The sequence below is a fragment of the Onychomys torridus genome, chromosome 4, assembly GCF_903995425.1.
Source record: "Onychomys torridus chromosome 4, mOncTor1.1, whole genome shotgun sequence".
Taxonomy (NCBI): domain Eukaryota; kingdom Metazoa; phylum Chordata; class Mammalia; order Rodentia; family Cricetidae; genus Onychomys; species Onychomys torridus.
In genome coordinates this window covers 111,448,847-111,468,882 of record NC_050446.1, presented here as the reverse complement: position 1 = coordinate 111,468,882, position 20,036 = coordinate 111,448,847, and the positions used below count along the sequence as shown (strand labels likewise).

General features: G+C 40.2%; 1 protein-coding gene across 3 annotated transcripts; it reads left to right on the top strand.

The window, feature by feature from the left end:
• Window positions 1-284: 284 nt before the first annotated feature.
• Mkks (McKusick-Kaufman syndrome) lies at window positions 285-19,684 on the top strand. Of its 3 annotated transcripts, XM_036185315.1 has the most exons (7): window positions 285-613; window positions 4,823-4,926; window positions 7,788-8,015; window positions 12,963-14,350; window positions 16,917-17,092; window positions 18,441-18,551; window positions 18,735-19,684. In XM_036185315.1, the coding sequence occupies exons 4-7, from the start codon at window positions 13,366-13,368 to the stop codon at window positions 19,173-19,175; spliced, it is 1,713 nt and encodes a 570-aa protein (XP_036041208.1). In that variant the 5' UTR covers window positions 285-613; window positions 4,823-4,926; window positions 7,788-8,015; window positions 12,963-13,365; the 3' UTR covers window positions 19,176-19,684. The 3 variants fall into 3 exon arrangements, with proteins under 3 accessions (XP_036041208.1, XP_036041207.1, XP_036041209.1); XM_036185314.1 differs by lacking the exon at window positions 4,823-4,926 and having other exon boundaries at window positions 287-613; XM_036185316.1 differs by lacking the exons at window positions 4,823-4,926; window positions 12,963-14,350 and having other exon boundaries at window positions 287-613.
• Window positions 19,685-20,036: the final 352 nt, after the last annotated feature.

Here is a 20,036-nt window from a genome sequence, read left to right as displayed (position 1 = left end):
AAAAAAAAACTGCAAAATTAAGGAAATTAAACAATCAGTACTGGCATGGAATTGGAGACTCTCGACTTCTGCCTAAACCCCCACCAAGACTGGGCGGAAGTGTCCTGCCTGGCGTCCTGCTCGGACTGCGCATGCCTGCGCTCCGCCTCAGTCTGGACGGGGAGGGGCGGTAGGGCGGAGCCACTTTCTACAGTTTTAGGCATCCTGAGAGGTGGGGCTTGAGCGCTGAGTGACAAAAGGAGGCGCTTTGTGATTGGTCAGAGGCCGAAAAGCTGCCAAGAATGCTGACTTCTTCATTCATTCCAGAAATACCTATCAAGAGAGCAGAAGATTGCACATTCTGTCGCCTTCTTGATGTTGTGATGGGTGTTTGACCGTTTTCAGTTTCGGTAGTTTGCAAAGTCAGAATACACCTCGGTGACGGCCGCGGTTCTCGACAGCCGGAGCTTCAAGCCAATACCGGGAGGGGGCGGGGCCCGCGAGCTGCGCATGCGCCTTCCTGCTCCCTGGGCAAAGGTGGCGGGACTCCGCAGCGTGTCTGCTGTGCTAGCACGGTTTCTTGGCTTCGGTAGCGGCGACGGCCTGGCCGCGAGGTGCAGCTACTGGTGGGCAGGTGAGAGCGCCGGAGCCGCCAGTGGAGAAGCCAGTTGCGGTCCCCCTGCGTCCCCACACGCGAAGGTCGCGGGTGGCCTGGGCCAAGGGTATTTGGGGGCGGGGATACGGAGGCAGCGGGCCACCGGGGAGTGCCCAGGGCTGGCTTTGAAAGTAGTTTCAGGATGTGGCTATCTGATGGGTGTGTGAGTGTGGGTGGCCAGAAGTGTCCAGTACCCGGTGGAACTGGAATAAAGTTTCCTAAAGCCACCCGCGCGGTGAACTAGATGGAGCAGTTTCCCTGGGAAATAGTCGGGATCACCTGCAACCCGGAACTCCTCTACTCCTTCAGGGGGAGGGTGCCGGTGCACCGGGGACTGTCGAGTCATGGGGGCTTCCCTCGAAACGTGAAACTGGAGCATAGAGCTTCTGGCAGCATGGTCGTGCCAACTTTGAGAAAGCAGAAACAGCACTCGGGCTTTTGATTGTATAATCAAAAGGACATTTGACATAAGCGGAGTCCCTGAGTCATGTTCATATTCCTGGATCATCTTTTGATGTTTCCGAGGAAAAAAGTTTTTTGTTTTTTTTTTATTACTATCATCTGCTTTCTCGTTGTCATGTAGTGTGTGTGTAACATTATTTCATACATCAGTGATCTAGACTGGCAGCAGGTTTCTTCCCGCCTGGAACTTGTAGTCTAGTAATAAGTCCTAGGAAATAATAAAGAGAGGAAAGCCAAGTTCTAGATTGAGTGCTCAGAGTAAGGCTCTGTGGATAAGGGACATCCGAAAGAAGAGCTGAAGCTCAAGAATTGTCAATGAGGGCTTGAGGATTTAGCTCAGTGGTAGAGCGCTTGCCTGGCAATCGCAAGGCCCTGGTTTGGTCCTCAGTTCTGAAAAAAAGAAAAAAAATCGGACAGCTGAGGAATGTGTGCACGCAAGAGAGACAGACAGACAGACACATACACACAGTAAAAAATTAAAGGCAGCGGAAGGCTTTAAAAAAAAAATTGTGAATGAAATGCCAGGCCCATAATACTACAAGAACCAGAAGTTGAATCTTTTTTGTTTCCTTTGGGATTTTTTGAGACAGGGTTTCTCTGTGAGTTTGAGGGCAGCGTAGATCAGGCTGCCCTCAAACTCACAGAGATCCTCCCACCTCTGCTTCCAGAGTGCTGGTATTAAAGCTGTGCACCACCACCACCCAGCTCAGAAATTGAATCTTGTTTGTTTGTTTGTTTGTTTGTTTCAAGACAAGGTTTCTCTGTGTAGCTTTGCGCCTTTCCTGGAGCTCGCTTTGTAGACCAGGCTGGCCTCGAACTCACAGAGATCCACCTGGCTCTGCCTCCCAAGTGCTGGGATTAAAGGAGCACGCCACCACCACCTGGCCAGTGGTACACTTTATTTAGAGTTGCTGGCAACTTGAGACAGCAAGGCGTTTGACTCCCTGAGGAAATAAATGGCCTAAACTACTTAAAATGAGCACGAAGGCAGTTGTCATTCTAGAGCTCAGTCTTGAACCTCTGGGCAGGTGGTACACCAGTTTCTGAGATTTTTAAGATCTCTTATCACTTCATTGTCTGGACATCTAGACCCAGGCACTGCATGGAGCAGAGCATAGTTGGTGTCTACTGATATCAACCCTGTACTCCTCCAGGCACCACCTGGCTTAGAGAGTTAGCTCCAACCAACCAACCACAGTTTGTATGTGAGATGATCTGAAGGTTATGGGTTATTGTTGGTTATTGATTTGTATGTGATAAGCTACTACTAACATATTTGGAGATGATGTAATACAGAATACAAAATTATCCTCTGCTGTGAAACACAAAGTTGCCCCTGCTCATCTATCTAGTAACGAGCCACCCTGTGAGGAGTAAGCAAGCAAGATTCTCTAATCTCTGTTCTACACTGAGAATAAAGTAGAGGAACAAAACAAGTGGCAGCCACGTTCTCTGTGGCATGTGGCTGTTAGCTAATTGTGAATATTGACTAAAAAACATTGGGGTTAATTCAGAGGAAATAGAGAAGTATGGTTTTGAAAAATGAGTACATTTGTTGTAGACTATTACTTTAACTACGTAAAGATGTGCTACATTTGTTCATGTTGCGGACTATTACTTAACTAGGTAAAGTTGTGCTGCCTTTTTTAACTAGGCCAAGATGTGTTACATTTGTTTATGCTGCATTTGTTTAATTATGTAAAGACGTGTTGCTGTTTTTACCTTGCCTGCCTAAGGCATCTGATTGGTCCAATAAAAAGCTGAACGGCTAAGCAGTAGAGGGATAGGTGGGGCTGGCAGGCAGAGAGAATTAAGTAAGAGGAAAGAAGAGAGGAGAGAACGAGACAGAAGGAGAAGCCTGGGGCCAGCTAGACAGTCGCCAACCAAACCCGGAGTAGGACGACATACAGAATGAAAGGTAAAAAGCCCCAAAGCAAAATGTAGATGAAGAGAAACTGGTTCATTTATAAGTTATAAGAGCTAGTGGGACAAGCAGAAGTTAAGGCAGAGCATTCATAATTAACATGTCTCCGTGTCATGATTTGGGAGCTAATTGGTGGCCCAAAAGAAAGGCTGCTACAGACTTGATTTAATTCTTTTGTTTTGACTCCTATACAGTGCTCAGTCATGGATTATAGAGATCACCGCCTTCTGAACTTGTTCTTGGCTCAGAGGACAAACACAATTCCTTATTCACCTTGGTGGTTTTCCTAGTCTAATAATATTGCCAGGATGTGTGGACAGTTAGTGAGGATTTGAACAAAAGTAACTCCACACGTACCTTAAGTGAAAATTGACATGAACACTAGAGACATTTGGAGAAATACAGTATTTTCCTAATTTTGTAAATTATAACCAAAAGATTAGCTATATAATCATATTGCTCAAGCAGGAGTTTCTGGAGGGGTCTCCTGTTATGTATTAAAAGTCATGCATCTGTCCCAGTAACAGCTGCCATGCATTGAACACTTACCCGTGCTCACACTATAGTGTTATAAATATGTATAATTCTTATAATGTGATAGTCTGTGAGATTGCGGCAGGAACTGATTTCCCCAAGATGATAACTAGTTTGTAGTGGAGGTTAAAGTTGATTCTGATTTCCCCAAAATGATAACTAGTTTGTGGTGGAGGTTAAAGTTGATTCTTGAGTTTGCTCAAAGCTTTTGTTCTTGTCCAACATTTCTGAAACTGCAGATCAGGTATCAGAACTTTCAGATCTAATCACTAGGTAACTGTGACTTTATTGACTGTCATCAGAGAAGCATACATGACCTCTACTCAGTGTTTGCTGCTTTTCTGAGCCTTAGAAGTTTTCTTATTTCCTTCACAGTTTACCTGGCTTGTACACATGACTGTTAGCTACTTTGTAACATCTTGTTTGTTTTTTCTTCCGGGACTGGGTTTCTCTGTAGCTTTGTGCCTTTTCCTGAACTCAGAGATCCACCTGGCTCTGCCTCTCTAGTGCTGGGATTAAAGGTGTGCGCCACCACCGCCTGGCCTGCACAGCAGATTTTGATGTGGAAGCCATTATTACTCTTTTGCCAGTGACCCGGAGAGTAAGTGGCTCAACTAAGGCAGTTCACTTACAGAAAGGGTTCAAGTCACGTTTGAAACCCGGGCAGTAGGAATCCACAGCTCAGTCCCTTTAGTCACTGCCTTTGGATGCATTCTTACTAACCTGATTTGCTCTAGTCTCTGAAAACTGGTCAGTAGAAACTAAATCGTGATGGCCTTTGAATGTTGTAAGATTAAACTTTCACTCTGCAGTCAAAAATGGCACTGTATCTTCCAGGCAAACCAGCATGACTTCCCATTCCTCGCTGTAAGTTAGGAGTACAGAGGCTGTTGGGGGTCACTCAAACAATAGCTCTCAAACTTCAGTTTTAGGGCTTCCTGTAGTCCTTTAGGATTTCATTGTAGTCAATGTTTCTGGACAATGCCCTAGAGTTTCCACTTCAGTCGTCAGGGCAGCCTGAGAATTTACACTTCTACTAAGTTCCCAGGTGGTGACTTGTGCTACTGATGATGAGACCACAAAAGAGGAAAGTCATTTAGAGGTCATAAGTGTCTGAACTATGGGTTTGGGGCGGGGGACGGTTCATATGAAATGACAAGATGTGGTGACTGGCTTGAAGAGTGAAGGAAAGGGCGGAATACATTATATCCAGATCTCCCAGTTGACCAGCTTAGTCTAAGATACTTTTAATCTTATTTTGTTTTTAGTTGTATGTACATGTTTGTGTCCTTGTTGGGATATGTGCAGTGAGTGCCGGTGCCCTCAGAGGCCTGAAGGTGTCCAGTCCTCTCGGAACTAGAGTCACATACAGGTACGTAGGAGCCACCTGATGAGGCTGCTAGGTACCAAATTTAGTCCTTTTCAAGAGCTCTTAGGTACTGAGTCATCCTTCCCTCCATATCTACCTTTCTCCACCACCTACCCCCAAACAAAATCCAGGTATAAATAACAGCAGTCCAGAAAGGAAAGAGGATTATGTTGTTATTGACTCAGATTGGTTTGTTTTTGTTTGTTGTGATTAGTTTTGAGATAGTTTCAGGTAGCCCAGGCTAAATAGCTATTTTGCCAAAGGATGGATGATGACCTTGAAGAATGCTGTCTCCTCAATAATTCTGTAATTCCTAGTCCTGAGACTAGGCCTTGGTTCTTTTCAGTGGAGAAAATTGGTCACAGCATGCAGAGGAAGATGACCTTCAAAAGTGATAGGTTGAAGATAGAAGAGAGTGGCCAATGGTGTTAGAACTGACAGTGTATTAGCAAATGAAACTGGACAATAGGTAACTGCTTCCTTATTTTAGACAGTGTGGAAGGTTAAGAGCTGGGATGAGTACATTTTTACAGTGTAGATAAGAAATTTAGAGTATTAATATCCCATAACTACCATTCTCTAGCTAATAGGTAATTTGCAAAAACAAAGGTAGAATAAAATGAAAACCTCAAAATGGTGAAGGGTAGAAATTGGCCCTATGAAATTTTAGAGCAGAATAGGGGCAGATGAAAATATCTCTGCTGTCACACTGAGAGCCAAGCAACTGAACATTTATCTAGAAGAATCTGCATGATTTCCAGTCCTTCTCCCCCACCAGTACCAAAGCCAGATGATAATCAGGATAATTATAACTCAGACATAATATCAGATGATAATCAGGCAAACCAGTGATAGGGCATGGGAGACCTCTGAGACATCTCCACACCACTGTATCTTTTCTGATGAATCCCAGACTGCCAGTGGGCTGTCATTTTTCAACCACTAATCAATTGTATTTTGGACTCCACAGTTAATGACACCCTCATACAAGTCTTGTAAGGGTTTCAGTATTATTTGCTTTTAATCATAAATACACTGAACTAACAGTAACGGTGAAGACCATAAAATTCTCATAATGTATTGATTTTTAACATTTACTGACAACTGATATATTTCCTGACATAGATGTTGATTGAGGTATCCTTGAACAGTACAGAGTGGAAACTGTAGAACAGTTTTTAACCATGGGTTCATCAGGAGTTGAAGTTTGTTTATTTAGTGTGTGTCTATATTTATAAGACTAGAAAAGTCTAATAAAATTGCTGCCATTTTAGGAGATATGTCTAGAAAATGTGCAGAAAAGGCAAACCATTGTTCTCTTTATCATGCTGGACATGTTTGGCATGAACACGATGTGCACTCATTTTCTTAAAAACTATACATATAAGGCATGTGTTTTGATAATGTATATGTCGCATAATGTTAAATCAGGTTGAACATAACTGTCCCTTCAAAAGTTATTTCTTTATGATGAAAACTTTCAGAATCCTTTCTTCTAGCCTTTTTTCAGTTGTGCCTGGTGTCAAGACTGAGGACCAAGCTTGAACGTCTGTTTAAATTGAAAATAACATGAACTATTTTTATAATGATTAAATTTTTAAAAGAACTATTTGAGGCAATGATTGAAATTCAGAAGTAATGAATTCACAAATATCCAACATCAACCTTTTCATTAAAGGCATGAAGTTGTAGTAAACACCAACCATCCTAAACATGAGATCTGGATCAATTAATTCTAACATCCTAGCTGTTGTTCTCTTCATGATTGTGTTGCATTTTGTGCAAATTTTGTTTTTCATGTATTTTAAAAAGCAGAATGAACTCCTTACACTGTGCCTAAAGTACCAGCAGATGGCGCCCAGGAAACCTCATAGGCAAAATATGAATCTCTTGTTTAAAAATAAATAAATAAAACGAAAAATAATAAAAACCTGTATTCAAATTGTTAGGGGAAAATAACCAAACAATGATTTTAATTGACACTGTTACAGGAACAGAGTAACCTGATATCTAGAACCCAAGTGTTTGGGATTTTTTTCTCCCTCTACCTTAATGCCATTTCTGCCACCAGGAAATCTTCTTTCAGCTGGGGATGTAACAATTTTAGAAAACCTGATGAAAGCTACTGGAAAATTCAAGAAATAAAATCTCTTATGTAGAAATGAAGAGGGGGTAGTTGCCGTCATAGATAGAAGTGAAATAAATTTTCAAGGTACTTGTGGTCTGAAGTATGTATCTCACTGTTTTCTTTTTGTGGCCCTTAGGTGTAGTTACCCATTTACTGTAACAAGGTAGAAGTATATCTGTTCATTCAGCCTTGGTTAACATACCTAATCTAACTGAATGAGTGATACAGACACCTGTGCTCTGATTTAGGGAAAGTAGCACCAGACCACTGTCAACCTCTGCAATCTGTGACAGGCTCAGAACACACTGGGGAGTTCATCTTCATCACATTCTGGAAATTCTAGGCCAGTGCTCCCAAACAGGAGCTCATTCTTAACTTTGACTATGAGAAATTGCTTCACAGTCAGCTTTTTTTACTGTGTGTATTAGAGGTTACTTTCATTGGATGTCTGCACTGCATGTGTGCCCAATGCCAGCAGAGACCTGGATGTTGGATCCCCTTGAATTGGAGTTACAGGTGGTTGTGAGCTGCTTTGTAGGTACTGGGAACTAAACCCAGGCACACTAGAAGAACAGCAAGTACTCTTAACCACTGAGCCATCTCTAGCCTGTAAGTGAATGTTATTGAAGTGCACTATACTGTTTGTGTTTGTAGGCATGATTTGAGACCATTTATGTTTAGGGGTTGGTTTAATTTTAATTTTTTTTCCTTTAAATGTTTTTTTTTTTTTCCTTAGGTGTACTGATATCAACAGACTATGAGCTTTCAGAACCTCTGGAGAGAATACAAAGTTCTGATTGTTATGGTACCTTTAATTGGGTTCATACATTTGGGGTGGCACGGAATCAAAAACAGCCCTGTCTTCCAAATCCCTAAGGACAACACCCCTGAACCAGATGGTCTGGCACTTGCAAGTCAGCCGAAGAGCCAAACCTAGGAGAGGTAGCAGGCTTGCACTTTGCCGGTAAGTTTCATTCGATCTGGTCAGCCATTTGCTGTTTTCCGGGAAGTGGAACTTAGTTTTTATAGCACTCTGGCAAGAAAAACAACAAAACCTAAACTAAAAATTTATTGTTTTTGTTAAGATATACCCAAAACACTCATTTTTAAGACAAAAATAGCTATATTTACAGTTTCAAAATAATTTCTATGAGTAGAAATGACTGAATTCAAGAGGATGTGATTATATAGTTCAGGTCTATAATCCTCTATCCATAATTCCAAAATCTGAATTTTAAACTCCTTTAGCAGCAAAACTTGATTTTATCTGACATGAGGCAATTGGAAGTATTTCTTCCACTTAATCCTAAACTTCAGATGCCTTTCCTTATGAGTGCTGTGTTGATTGTGGTATGCACCGTCTTTTTCATTATATGTTTACACAGTCCAAGAAATTCTAAAGTATGAAACTCACTGGCCCCAAGGGTTCCCTGAAAAGAATTACGATTCTGTAATTGTCTCCCTCAAGCCACAGCTGGGTCTGAAACTTAGAGGAGGACTCCTGTCTCAGCCTCCCAACTGTAAGTATAGTGTGAGCCATCACGTCAGCACATTTTTTTCTAATATGTCTTTTTTCACCTTGAGTTGAGAAATGTGCTGTAAATTCTGGCATAAGGTCAGTGGTTTTAGAAGAACCTCAGAACAGCTTTACTCATTTAAAGAGGACTGATATCCTAGCTTGCTATAAAATGGATCATTAACCGGGCTGTGGTGGCGGCGCATGCCTGTAATCCCAGCACTCGGGAGGCAGAGGCAGGTGGATGTCTGTGAGTTCGAGGCCAGTCTGGTCTACAGAGCTAGTCCAGGACAGGCTCCAAAGCTACAGAAAAACCCTGTCTCAAAAAAACCAAAAAAAAAAAAAACTGATCATTGTGCCAGGCGTGGTAGTGCACGCCTTTAGTCCCAGCACTTGGGAGGCAGAGGCAGGTGGATCCCTGTGCGTTCAAGGCCAGCTTGGTCTACAAAGCAAGTTCCAGGACAGTCAGGTCTACACACAGAGAAACCCTTTCTTGAAAAGCAAAAACAACAACCAAAAAAAAAAAAAAAGAGCTGATCATTGCTACCTATAATCTCAGCACTCTGGATTCTGAGGCAGGGGGATCAGGAGTTGAGGGCAGCGTAGCTGCATAGTGAGACCCTACCTCAACAACAGCAACAAAAATTTATTTCAATCAAGATTTTATTTTTAAATGTTCATAAGGAGAAAAATAAAGCATGATTTAAAATATTAGTTAATTTTTTGGTATAAAAAGTTGAATAACAAAACAAAATATTAGAAACTTGACAACTTAAAATAATAGCCTTAGGGTTAGTCTTTGTATTATAAAATCTGTATGTTTTTAAAAGGATTTATGTGTGTGTCAGAGTTTGTGTCTGCGTGTATGTGTGTATGTACACATGTGTACATGAGTACCGCTTGTGTGTGAGTGCCCACAAAGGCCTAAGGTGACAGAACCCCTGGAACTGGAGTTCCAGGTAACTTTGAGCCACTAACTTGGGTACGGGTACTGAACTTGGATCCTCTGAAAAGATCAGCAAGTCCCCTTGACCCGTTCCTAGTCAGAAAGATTTTTCCTGGGTAGTAAAAGGGAGTTAGATGAATTAGATGAGCCCTTTCAGACTCTTTAAGACCATTATAGGGTGTGTGTGTGTAGAACTTTTTGTCTCATGAGTTGAGAGGCCATGTATAGTCAGACTTGAAGAGAAAAAACTTCCTTGCTCAAAAATGAAGTACTAAAGCTGAAAAAAGAAAGAATTTTCTAAAATATTAAGTGAACATAGTAAGAGATGTTAGATGACAATGAGCAATAGATGATTTCAGAGGGCCAGGTGTGGTACACTCCATACCTGTAATCCCAGGATTTAGGATACTAAGGCAGGAGGATTGCAAGTTCAAAACCACACAGCACTACATGGTAATATAACATTGTCAAGCAGTTATAATTAATATAAGCCTCTGTGTGTTTACTTGGGGGACACAAGTTGGAGAGATTTGTCCCAACCACCAGCTGGCCAGGACACAGGAAAACCTCCAGCTACAAAAATGGGTTTCCTAGAGTCTAGATCCAGACATGCACACATTTGGTAAATGATACCTATTTCTAGAGGATTGCATTTCCCCTGTCTACTTTGTTAGAAATTTCCCACATTATGAATTTAGCTGATTGCATCCGATTCTGTAAACTAGGAGTTAGAACAAAAGCCTACCTTCATTTGTTGTTGTTGGCCTTGTTTTGAACAATAATTGTAGATAGGACTGTGGTACATGCCTTAGGCAATTCCTTGTTTAAATCAGTTTGGCTTGTACCACTATAGGAAGCCATGGTCTACTTTGAGAAGTACCACAGGCTAACTAGTAAGATTAGTGCTATTTTAAAACATTTTTTAATAATTGTATTTATGTATTCATTCATTCATTCATTCATTTGTTGGGTGTTGTACCACAGCACACATGTGGAGGTTAGATGACAACTTGGGAATCAGTTGCTTCTCTTCTTCTACCTTGTGGATGTTGGATTCAAACTCAGGTCGTCAGGACTTAATGGCAGGTGTTTATCCATTGAGCCATCTTGCTGACCCAAGATTAATATAACTGATGCTAAATTCAGTCCAAATGGCAAACGTGGTTAGCACACTCCTGAAAATAATGATTTAATAATTAGTTAAACCTTCAACTTTATGAAACCAGGCCTCAACAGATAAAAATCCACAAGCTGAATTTCTCATATGTTATTATTAAGTCATCAGGATATCATGCCTCAAGGCGTGCCCTTTGCTCCCTTACATATACTGCTAATGCGCCTGTGTTTCTCCACTTGTATATGATAACGTTGTGTGGGGCTTAGCATTTGAAGTTGAATTGCAAAGCATGACCTCCTTTCTCTTTGTCATTGACCACATTCTTTAGGTCTTTTTTATTTATTGGCATTTACCAACATTTTGGAGAGCATTAGTTGACTTGGGATTTGAAAATGATTGACTAAGTCTTTAAAACATAGTTTGTATACTAATACAGTTGTTTTGCTGATTGATTCAATTAAATGCAGGCTGCTAATGAGTTTCTACAGTAGGAATGCTTGCAACTGCTGACTTAGTTTCTTTTCCTGTTGCTTTAACAAATATTCTGGCAAACTTAAGGAGGAAAGTTTTTTTTGCATTTTGTTCTGTTTTGGTTTTGGCTCACAATTCCAAGTTACAGTTCTCTATTGTGGGGACATCAAGGTAACAGAAACTCAAAGTGGCTGGTCTCATATCCACAGTCACTGAATGCATGGCAGTGCTCAGCTTACTCTCTGTATGTAGTCTAGAATCCTCTCCTTAGGGAATGGTGCCACCCACAGTGTGCAGGTCTTCCACTAATTGAGTAATTGCCTTCACTGAGTTTATGTCCCAGTGATTCTAGAATTTGTCAAGTTAACAGTTAAAACTAACCACCACAGCTATCTTGTTATGTATTTACAAACAGGATTTGATTTCAATGCAGTCCTGTCCAAACATAGTTTCAAAGAAAAACTTTTTTTTTTTTTTTTTTTTTTTTTTTAAGTCTTGAGAGAACAAGGCCTTAGTATTTTTGTTATTTCTAATGGAAAATAATTTTTTTTCATACAATATGTTATGGTCACAGTTTCCCCTCATCTCCTCTCAAATCCTTACCTACCCATCTTTTCAAGGCTTTCTCTCTCTCAAACCAAACAGGCAAAAAAAAAAAAAAAAAGGAAGGAAGGAAGGAAGAAAAGAAGAAAATAAAAACAGGCAAAAGAAGTGTACAAGAAACACACATGCAGAGACATAGAGACATACAACAAACCCATTAAAAACACAAAATCAGAAACCATAATATACAAGCAAAAGACCAATAAGGTTTAAAAAAGATGCAATATAAGGCCAAAAAAAAAAAATCTCCAATAATACCATTGAGTTCTTTTTGTGTTAGCCATCCACTGGCCATGGGACCTGCTTTTATGTGTGGTTTGTATACTCAGTGAAACTCTAGAAGAAACAGTTGTCTGTTGCAGATAGCCTCTGGGCTAGGAATGGGAGCTTATGGCTACTTCCCCATCTTAGCACTGAGACCCCATTTGTTTTGGACCTGTGCATGCTGCCACAGTTGCTGTGAGTTTGTGTGTCCTGCTGTATCTGTAAGACATGTTTCCTTGGAGTCATCCATTACCTTACATGGATGTACATCCATGGCTCTTACAATCTTCCTGCCTCCTCTTCCACATGGGCCCCTGAATCCTGAGGGGGAAGGGTTGAATGAAGATTTCCCGTTTAGGACCATGTCTTCCAAGGTCTCTCATTCTCTGCACATTGTCTACTTGTGGGTTTCTACTAGTTCTCATCTACTGCAGGAGGAAGCTTCTCTGATGATGGTTGAGCAAGACACTATTTTATGCATACAGCAGAATGTCATTAGGAGTCATTTTATTGCCATGATCTTTTAGCAGAATAATCATGTCTTCTTCTAGGTCTGCCTAGTCTCCGGTTATTGGACACTTTGGCAATGACAGGTGTAGTTCTATCTCATGAAATGGGCCTGAAATCCAATCATGTAGTGGTTGGTTACACTAGCCTTTGTGCCACTACTGCACCAGCAAGTTATGCAGGAAGGTCACTATTGTAGATCAAAGGGTTTGGAGCTGGGACCTTTCTCTTCTGGAACTGTGCAGAGTACCTTTGCTGTACCATGAATACTAGTCAGCAAGGGTGAAAAAAAACTTAATTTTATAATGTGCCATTTTTTTTTCTAGAAACAAGTATTAAGTCCATTGTTTTCCCTTTCTCATTTCCAGTATGCTTGTGACAGTTAAAATCTTTTTTTCTAAAAACAGAGCAGAATATTAAAATTATGAAACTGCTGCCTATAAAATACTTTGGAATTATTCTTCTAAATGTTTTTAATTTCTTATAGAAAGAAGCAACTTTGAATCTGAACTTGATAATAAAAGAAGAAATGAGAAACCCCAGTTGGGTTAGAAAGAACTGGCTTCTTGTAGCTGGAGTGACTTTCGTAGGTGTCCATCTTGGAACATACTTTATACAGAGAGCTGCAAAAGAGTCTGTGAAGTCTCAGTCCAGAGACAAACAAAAGAATATTGAAGAATGAAGCAAAATAAATACTTGGGATTATTAATGTCATTAAATTAATATATACTGGTTTTTGTCTGAAAACAACTTGATTTTATAGCTGATAATGCTGAATATGCAAGCTTTCATCTATGAAGAATAGTTTTTAATGTAACCTACAACAGTGCAATAAATGAAAAACTTGTAAACAAAATAAAGCTGCCTGTACAAGTTCCACCTGAAGCAGGATGTCTCGTTTCGAAGCTAAGAAACCATCGCTGTGTAAAACTGAACCATTGACAAGTGAGAGAGTCAGGTCCACACTGTCTGTCTTGAAGGGAGTCCTAGCCTCATGCTATGGCCCTTCAGGGAGGCTGAAGCAGCTACACAATGGCTTGGGAGGGTGTGTGTGTGCAACCTCCCAGTCCTCAGCCCTGCTTCGAAACCTTTCAGTCACCCATCCAGCATTAAAGGTCCTAACAGCAGCTGTGCAGAATCATGTGACCTGCTTCAGTGACTGTGGTTTATTTACAGCCATTCTGTGCTGTAACCTGATTGAAAATATTCAGAGAATAGGCTTGACACCCACGACAGTTATTAAGTTAAATAAATACTTCCTGAGTTTCTGCACTAGTTATCTCAAGTCTGAAGCCTGTAGCTGTCGAATCCCAGTTGACTTCAGTAGTACACATATCTTCTTTGGCTTGGTACATAGTATCTTAACCAGCAAACCTGCCTGTATGCTTACCAGAAAGGAAACTGATCACATCAGTGCTTTGATCTTGAAAGCTTTTTTACTTACAATCCCAGAAAGTGCAGAAGACCGAATCATTTTAGGGAAAAGTATAATTGTTCCCGTAAAGGGCCAAGGAGTTACAGATTCTACTGTATTGCCTGGACTGCTCATTGAAATGTCAGAAGTTCAATTAAGGAGATTATTACCCACCCAGAAGTCAGGTGCCCCCAAGGTGGCACTCTTCTGTGTATCTTTATCTGGAGATTTTTCTGATGCTGGAGAAGGAACTATGGTGGTCCCTTACCAAGTGTCCCTAGAGAATGCAGTTTTAGAGCAGTTGCTTAATCTGGGAAGGCAGCTAGTCAGTGACCGTGTAGATCTTGTCCTGTGCCAAAAAGTTATACACCCATCTTTGAAACAGTTCCTCAGCAAGCATCACATTATTGCCATTGACAGAGTTGGAGTGACTCTGATGGAACCCCTGAGCAAAGTGACAGGTAAAAAGTTCTCTTGGCTTTTGCACATTAAAGCTAATATGTCACCCTCCCTTTTTGAGCAGAGAAGTTTGGTATTTGTCACTATTAATACCTTGAAATTCTTTAGAAGCCACCAGCCTTACAGCATTTGACTCATTCTGGTGGTCAAACGTTTGTGGAAAAGATCCCTTTGCCCAGTTACTAGAAACAAAATGGTGGTAAGCATTTTCCATGGACTTTTCAACTCCAAGTGTAGTCTGTTATGACCTAACCCTTAGTATTTTAAAGGCAGTTGAGAAGTCTAACATTATTATAAGGTCTTTAATATTATACACACAATTTTAAAATTTACAAAGCTTTTAAATCCTATTACATTCAGTTTTACTTTTATCATAACTCCAAGAAATGTTTGTACTTCTGCCCAAATAGTTGTTCCTAATTTGGAAGGCGGGTATATGTATATATGTTTGACATTTACCAAGAATACTTGTAGCTGGATTCTTGAGAACCAAGAGCACCTTTTACAGTCAGGGTCTCTAACAGGCCTGGCCCTCACACCTTTACAACCATCTGATGAATTGATATATAGAGTAACAATCACAAACTCTTCAGACTAAACACACATACATGGTAAGAACAAAAGTCCCTTATGTGAGCCACTTCTCAAGTCAGTGTCCCTGTAACTGCACTGACAAACTTTCAAAAATATCAGTTACATCCATATTGATTTCAATGGTTGCTTTTGTTTTAACAAGCTCCAGCTATGTTGTTGGGCTGGTCTCAAAGTGCTGACACTAAGGGAGCCTTCTTAGCTTCCCAAATAGCTAGAAGGACACACTCTCCGCCTTGTGAATTACAACTCATTGAACTGTTATTAAAGCTCACTATTTAAAAACAGCTTGTATGCCAAATGTTGGGTACTATCAGCCAAATGACCATCAAAATGAAAGTTGCTAGGAACATGAAAATAATTATTTGGAATTCATTTTTGGTACTGTAGGACAGATCTAAGTTATCTACTAATTTACATTGGTCTGGCTGTTTCCAGCTTATGTACACTGGGTATTCTGGATTTGGTAAGTTAACGTGTGGAACGTTTTCCCATAACACCAGTGTTGTAAATGGGCACTGGTTTTCTGCACTAGTCCAGATTTGTTACTTAGCCCATATACCTAGAACACAACATGAAAATTTTGACTCCATTAGTTTTCTGGTCTCTAGACATGGAACACATCTAATCGCAGCACTTGGGTGGAAGAGGTAGGAGGATCTAGGTCCTCAATCCTCATGTACATAGCAAGTTCAAGGACAGCCTGGACTACGTGAAAGTATCTTTAAAAAATCTGGCCTCCAAAAAAGTGAGTTGCTGCAACTTATAGTTTTGATACTCAAATGTTAAGTGTTATTTCTTACAGAGGTTGGTATAGATTCCTATATTACAACTACATTAAGAGATTTTGCAGATTTTAACTTATGATTTATGTATTTTTCCCCATGAGAGTGGGGGAATGAACAAATAAATCAAGAATAGTATAGTGAGATAAGTATGTTATATTCTTTATTTTGGCACTTGCATACCTATTTACATTTTTTTTAAAGCTCCTAGGCAAAGTGTGTGTGTGTGTGTGTGTGTGTGTGTGTGTGTGTGTGTGTGTGTATGTATCCCCTATATAGATCTCTTGAAACAAATTTTTTAAAAAGACATTTCTCACCCTTTTTCAAATTAATGAGGTTCTTAATGTGGGATTTTTTTTTTATCTCTAAGTAGGCCTTCAGGAATCCTGGACTTCCTCAAAATACATGCAATTTTTTGTGTGCCCTTTCCTGAGAATATAAAATAGGTTTTAACAGATTTTCAGATAGGTCTGTAAGATTGGGAATGTAGCTCAGTGGTAGAGCACATGTTGGGCATGACTCTGGGTTTAATTCACAGCAGTAAACATACAATTAAATGAATCAATAATACCTGGTTACATTTATTGAGCCAGAAAGACCTGACCACTGTGAGTGGCATTATTCCCTGGGCAGGAATTCCTAGGAGGTATAAAGTTGAAAAGACAGCTAAGCACTAGAGTGTATGCACACATCCCTCTGTTTCTTGATTGTAGGTGTGGTAAGAATAGGTGCCTGGAGCTCATGCTGCTGTGATTTCTCTACTGTAGTGAACTGTGACCTGGAACTGCGATCCAGAATGACCCTTTCCTCTTTTGATCATTTTATCACAGCAATAGAAAGGCAGCAGTGACAAAAGTTCATAAACCAACAGCCTAAACAAGCAGAGATAGCCATGTGTACATTTGTTATCCCAACATTCAAGAAGCTGAAGCAGGAGGATTACCGCAAGTTCAAGACCAGCTTGGTCTACATGGCTAATTCCAGGCCAGCAGGAATATATCATTTAAATAGAAGAATGTGTATTTCAGAGATCTAAGAAGATGCATTTTACTTCTTTATCCTTTATTTCAAATTTTAAATGACAAGCTTTGGTGGGGGGTTTATACTTACTAGGAATTTTGTGATATTTATTCATTTTAAGAGTTCCATCTTTGCTTATACGTTCTATATTTTCCATACTTTACAAAAATAGGAGCAACGCCTATTGGTTCCCTAAACACAATGGCTTCTTCTACTTACGGAAGTGTCAAAGGTGTGTGCTCTGCAAGATTTGGCTCCAAACATTTTTTCCATCTTATTCCTAATGAGGCAACTACCTGCAGCTTGCTCCTCTGCAGCAGAAATGACACTGCCTGGGAGGAGCTGAAGGTAGGTGGACTTCAGGGCCTACAGCAGGGATGAAGCAGTCACATGGCAGGAGCTGCAGGTTGAGGGCTGTGGTGGTTTTAGTTTTTCACATTTTTCCATAATTTCCATAGTGATGTAATAAGTAAAAACAAAAAGGGACAGAAATAGGGGCTGGAGATACAGCTCAAGAGTGGAGCATATACAAGGTTCAATCCCAGCACCAAAGGAGGGAAGAGGAGAGGCAAAGGCTCAAGGAAGCTAATTTAGTTGGCTGTTATAGTAAACTTGGAGTGTATTGTACCACTTATCATTTCTGCTTTTTACAAGAAACCTAAAGGTTCTTGATGGGAAGGTTTTCTAAGAAATGACTTGAATTGCCTACCCTTTGAAATGATACCACAGTGCCATCTACAAACATGCTGCTGCATTCATAGCTATTCTGGGCGGCATATGACCCATACACCACAGGTTGAACATGTCTGGACTGTTGTGTACTGCTGCTAATGTGTATGAATAATTTACTCAGAAAGTGAATTTCCCAATCACCCACTTCTTAGAGTTTATTGTTTTCTCAAGTTTTATATAAGTGAACTGACAATATACAGAATTGTGAATTTTAAAATTAATATATGCTTAAAGATTCATCCTTAGTAAATCAGAGATTTGCATGTTTTTTACTTACTATTGCTTGGTGCTATCATTTCTAAAGACTTTATGGTATTTGTACATCTTACTTGTTTAGACTTTGATTTTAATGGAAGGACCAGCAAGCCTCGTTACCGAAGATGTTTTTAGGCCATATGTTTGTGAGCAAAGTAGACATGAAAGAAAATATTAATCTAATTTTATGCAAACAGACATATGGCTTACATGTCCCTCTTCATTCTCTAGTCTTTATTGGAAATGCTATTAGTCACATTACTACTTTGATAAAATAGATTTTGCTCTTTCTGAATTAAAATCTGGACCTTTTGTGCTGCGGAGATATCTGAGTGCATAAAGGTACTGGATACCAGGCCTGATGACCCAAGTGCAATTCCCAGGAGTCATGTGGTGGAAGAAGAGAACTGAGTCCCAACTCCCTACACACACACACACACACACACACACACACACACAGAAACAGCCTTTTTACATTAAAGAAAAATCTGGGCACCTACCACCAAGCTTGGGTTCAATTCCTAGAACCCACACAGTGGAAAGAAAAATCAAACTCCCATGTGTCCTGGCATGCACCTTCCCCTGCCACTCATAGAAAGAGTTAAAAATTAAAAATAGGGCTCTGAGTTCACAGTCTAAGTTACTATGAGAGCATGAGACAGCTCACATACCACAGTGAGATCCTGATTCTAATTTGTTTCTTCCTTAGCTCACATGTCAAACAGCAATGCATGCCTTGCAGCTAACAATCAAGGAACCATGGGTTTTATTGGGAGGTGGCTGTACAGAAACACATTTGGCTGCTTATATCAGACACAAGGTAAGTTAGACATCCTGCTCACATTACTTAAATTTTCAGCCGTTCTTATTTTGTGAGACAAAGACCAAGTCATAAAACCCAAGAACCTTTGGTAATTAACTTTTTAAAATTCAGATAATGTTTTTCTGAAACATTTTTATATTAGTTGATCTGTATGTTTTCACTGGTCTTATTCCTCTCTAGGTTCATAATGAGGCAGAAGACATTGTCAAAGAGGTTGGTTATTCTCGAGCAGAACTCCAGATTGTTGCTGAAGCATTTTGCAGTGCTCTGGAGTCCGTTGCTGGCTCTTTGGAACATGATGGTGGTGAAATCCTCATTGACATGAAGTATGGACACTTTTGGTCGGGTCAATCAGATTCTGCTTCTGTTGTTCACTGGCCCGATAGGCTGTCTCGATGTGGCTGTGGCTTATACAACAGCCAGGAAGGACTCAGCTGGTCTTTCCTAAAAAGCACTCATCATCCTTTTGCACCACAAACCTGCCTTTCCCAGGCAGCTGTGGGCTCAGCCAGCAACCTGACTGTGGACTGTTTCACTGCCAAGCTTAGTGGCCTACAGGTGGCTGTAGAGACAGCCAATTTGATTTTAGATCTTTCATATGTCATCGAAGATAAAAACTAACTTAATAGAATGGCATATTTATGAAACAAGGCAGTTGAGATGTCTAAGGAAAAAATGGTTATATTGTTCTTTCCCAAAGGCCTGTTCTGCATGGGTGGACAGAAGATTTATAACATTATAGACCTACCTACTTAAGGACGGGTATGGATGTTAAATAGAAATGTATAGACTAATAACTCTTGATGCCTTTGTGTCATCACCATCACCCCACATTGGGTGTCCTCTCCATACATTTATGTTAGGAAGTTTATAAACACTAAAGATAGTATGTCACCTAAGAATATCAGACTTGCTCTTGTACTTTCTTTCCAAGCTGCTCCAATTAGGGATGACCCTGAACCTTTCCTGCTGGTAAGATAGGAGTCTTCATTTTTTGTCATAGCCATTGTTCTTGCATGTTTAGCTTTTCATAGAACTTGTTACTTTCTTGATGAAACATTGTTGCTCTCATTTTAAATATTATAAAAATTTGTTGGGATGTTTTAATAAAGTCATTTGTGTTCCCTAAACTTGTATATAATCTTTACTAGAAAATACTGGAAATGTAGCCTAAGCATAGGCAACATGTTCTTGCCGTCTCAGCTACTCAGGAAATTGAGCCAGGAGCAATGCTTAAGCCAAGCCTGAGGTCTACCTAGACAATAGTAAGACCCTTCTCAGAAGCAGAAAACAACCCTTCACTAATACAGTAATCATAAGCATATTGTTGTGATTAAAAGTATGATTAAGGAACAAGAGAGATGGCTCAGCAGTTAAGACCACTGGTTAGGACCTCTATCATCTTCATAAAATTGGTTTTTGTGGGGTTCCCCTGACCCCACCAAAGAATTAGGCCCACCACTTGCAGCAGATCTTGACTGA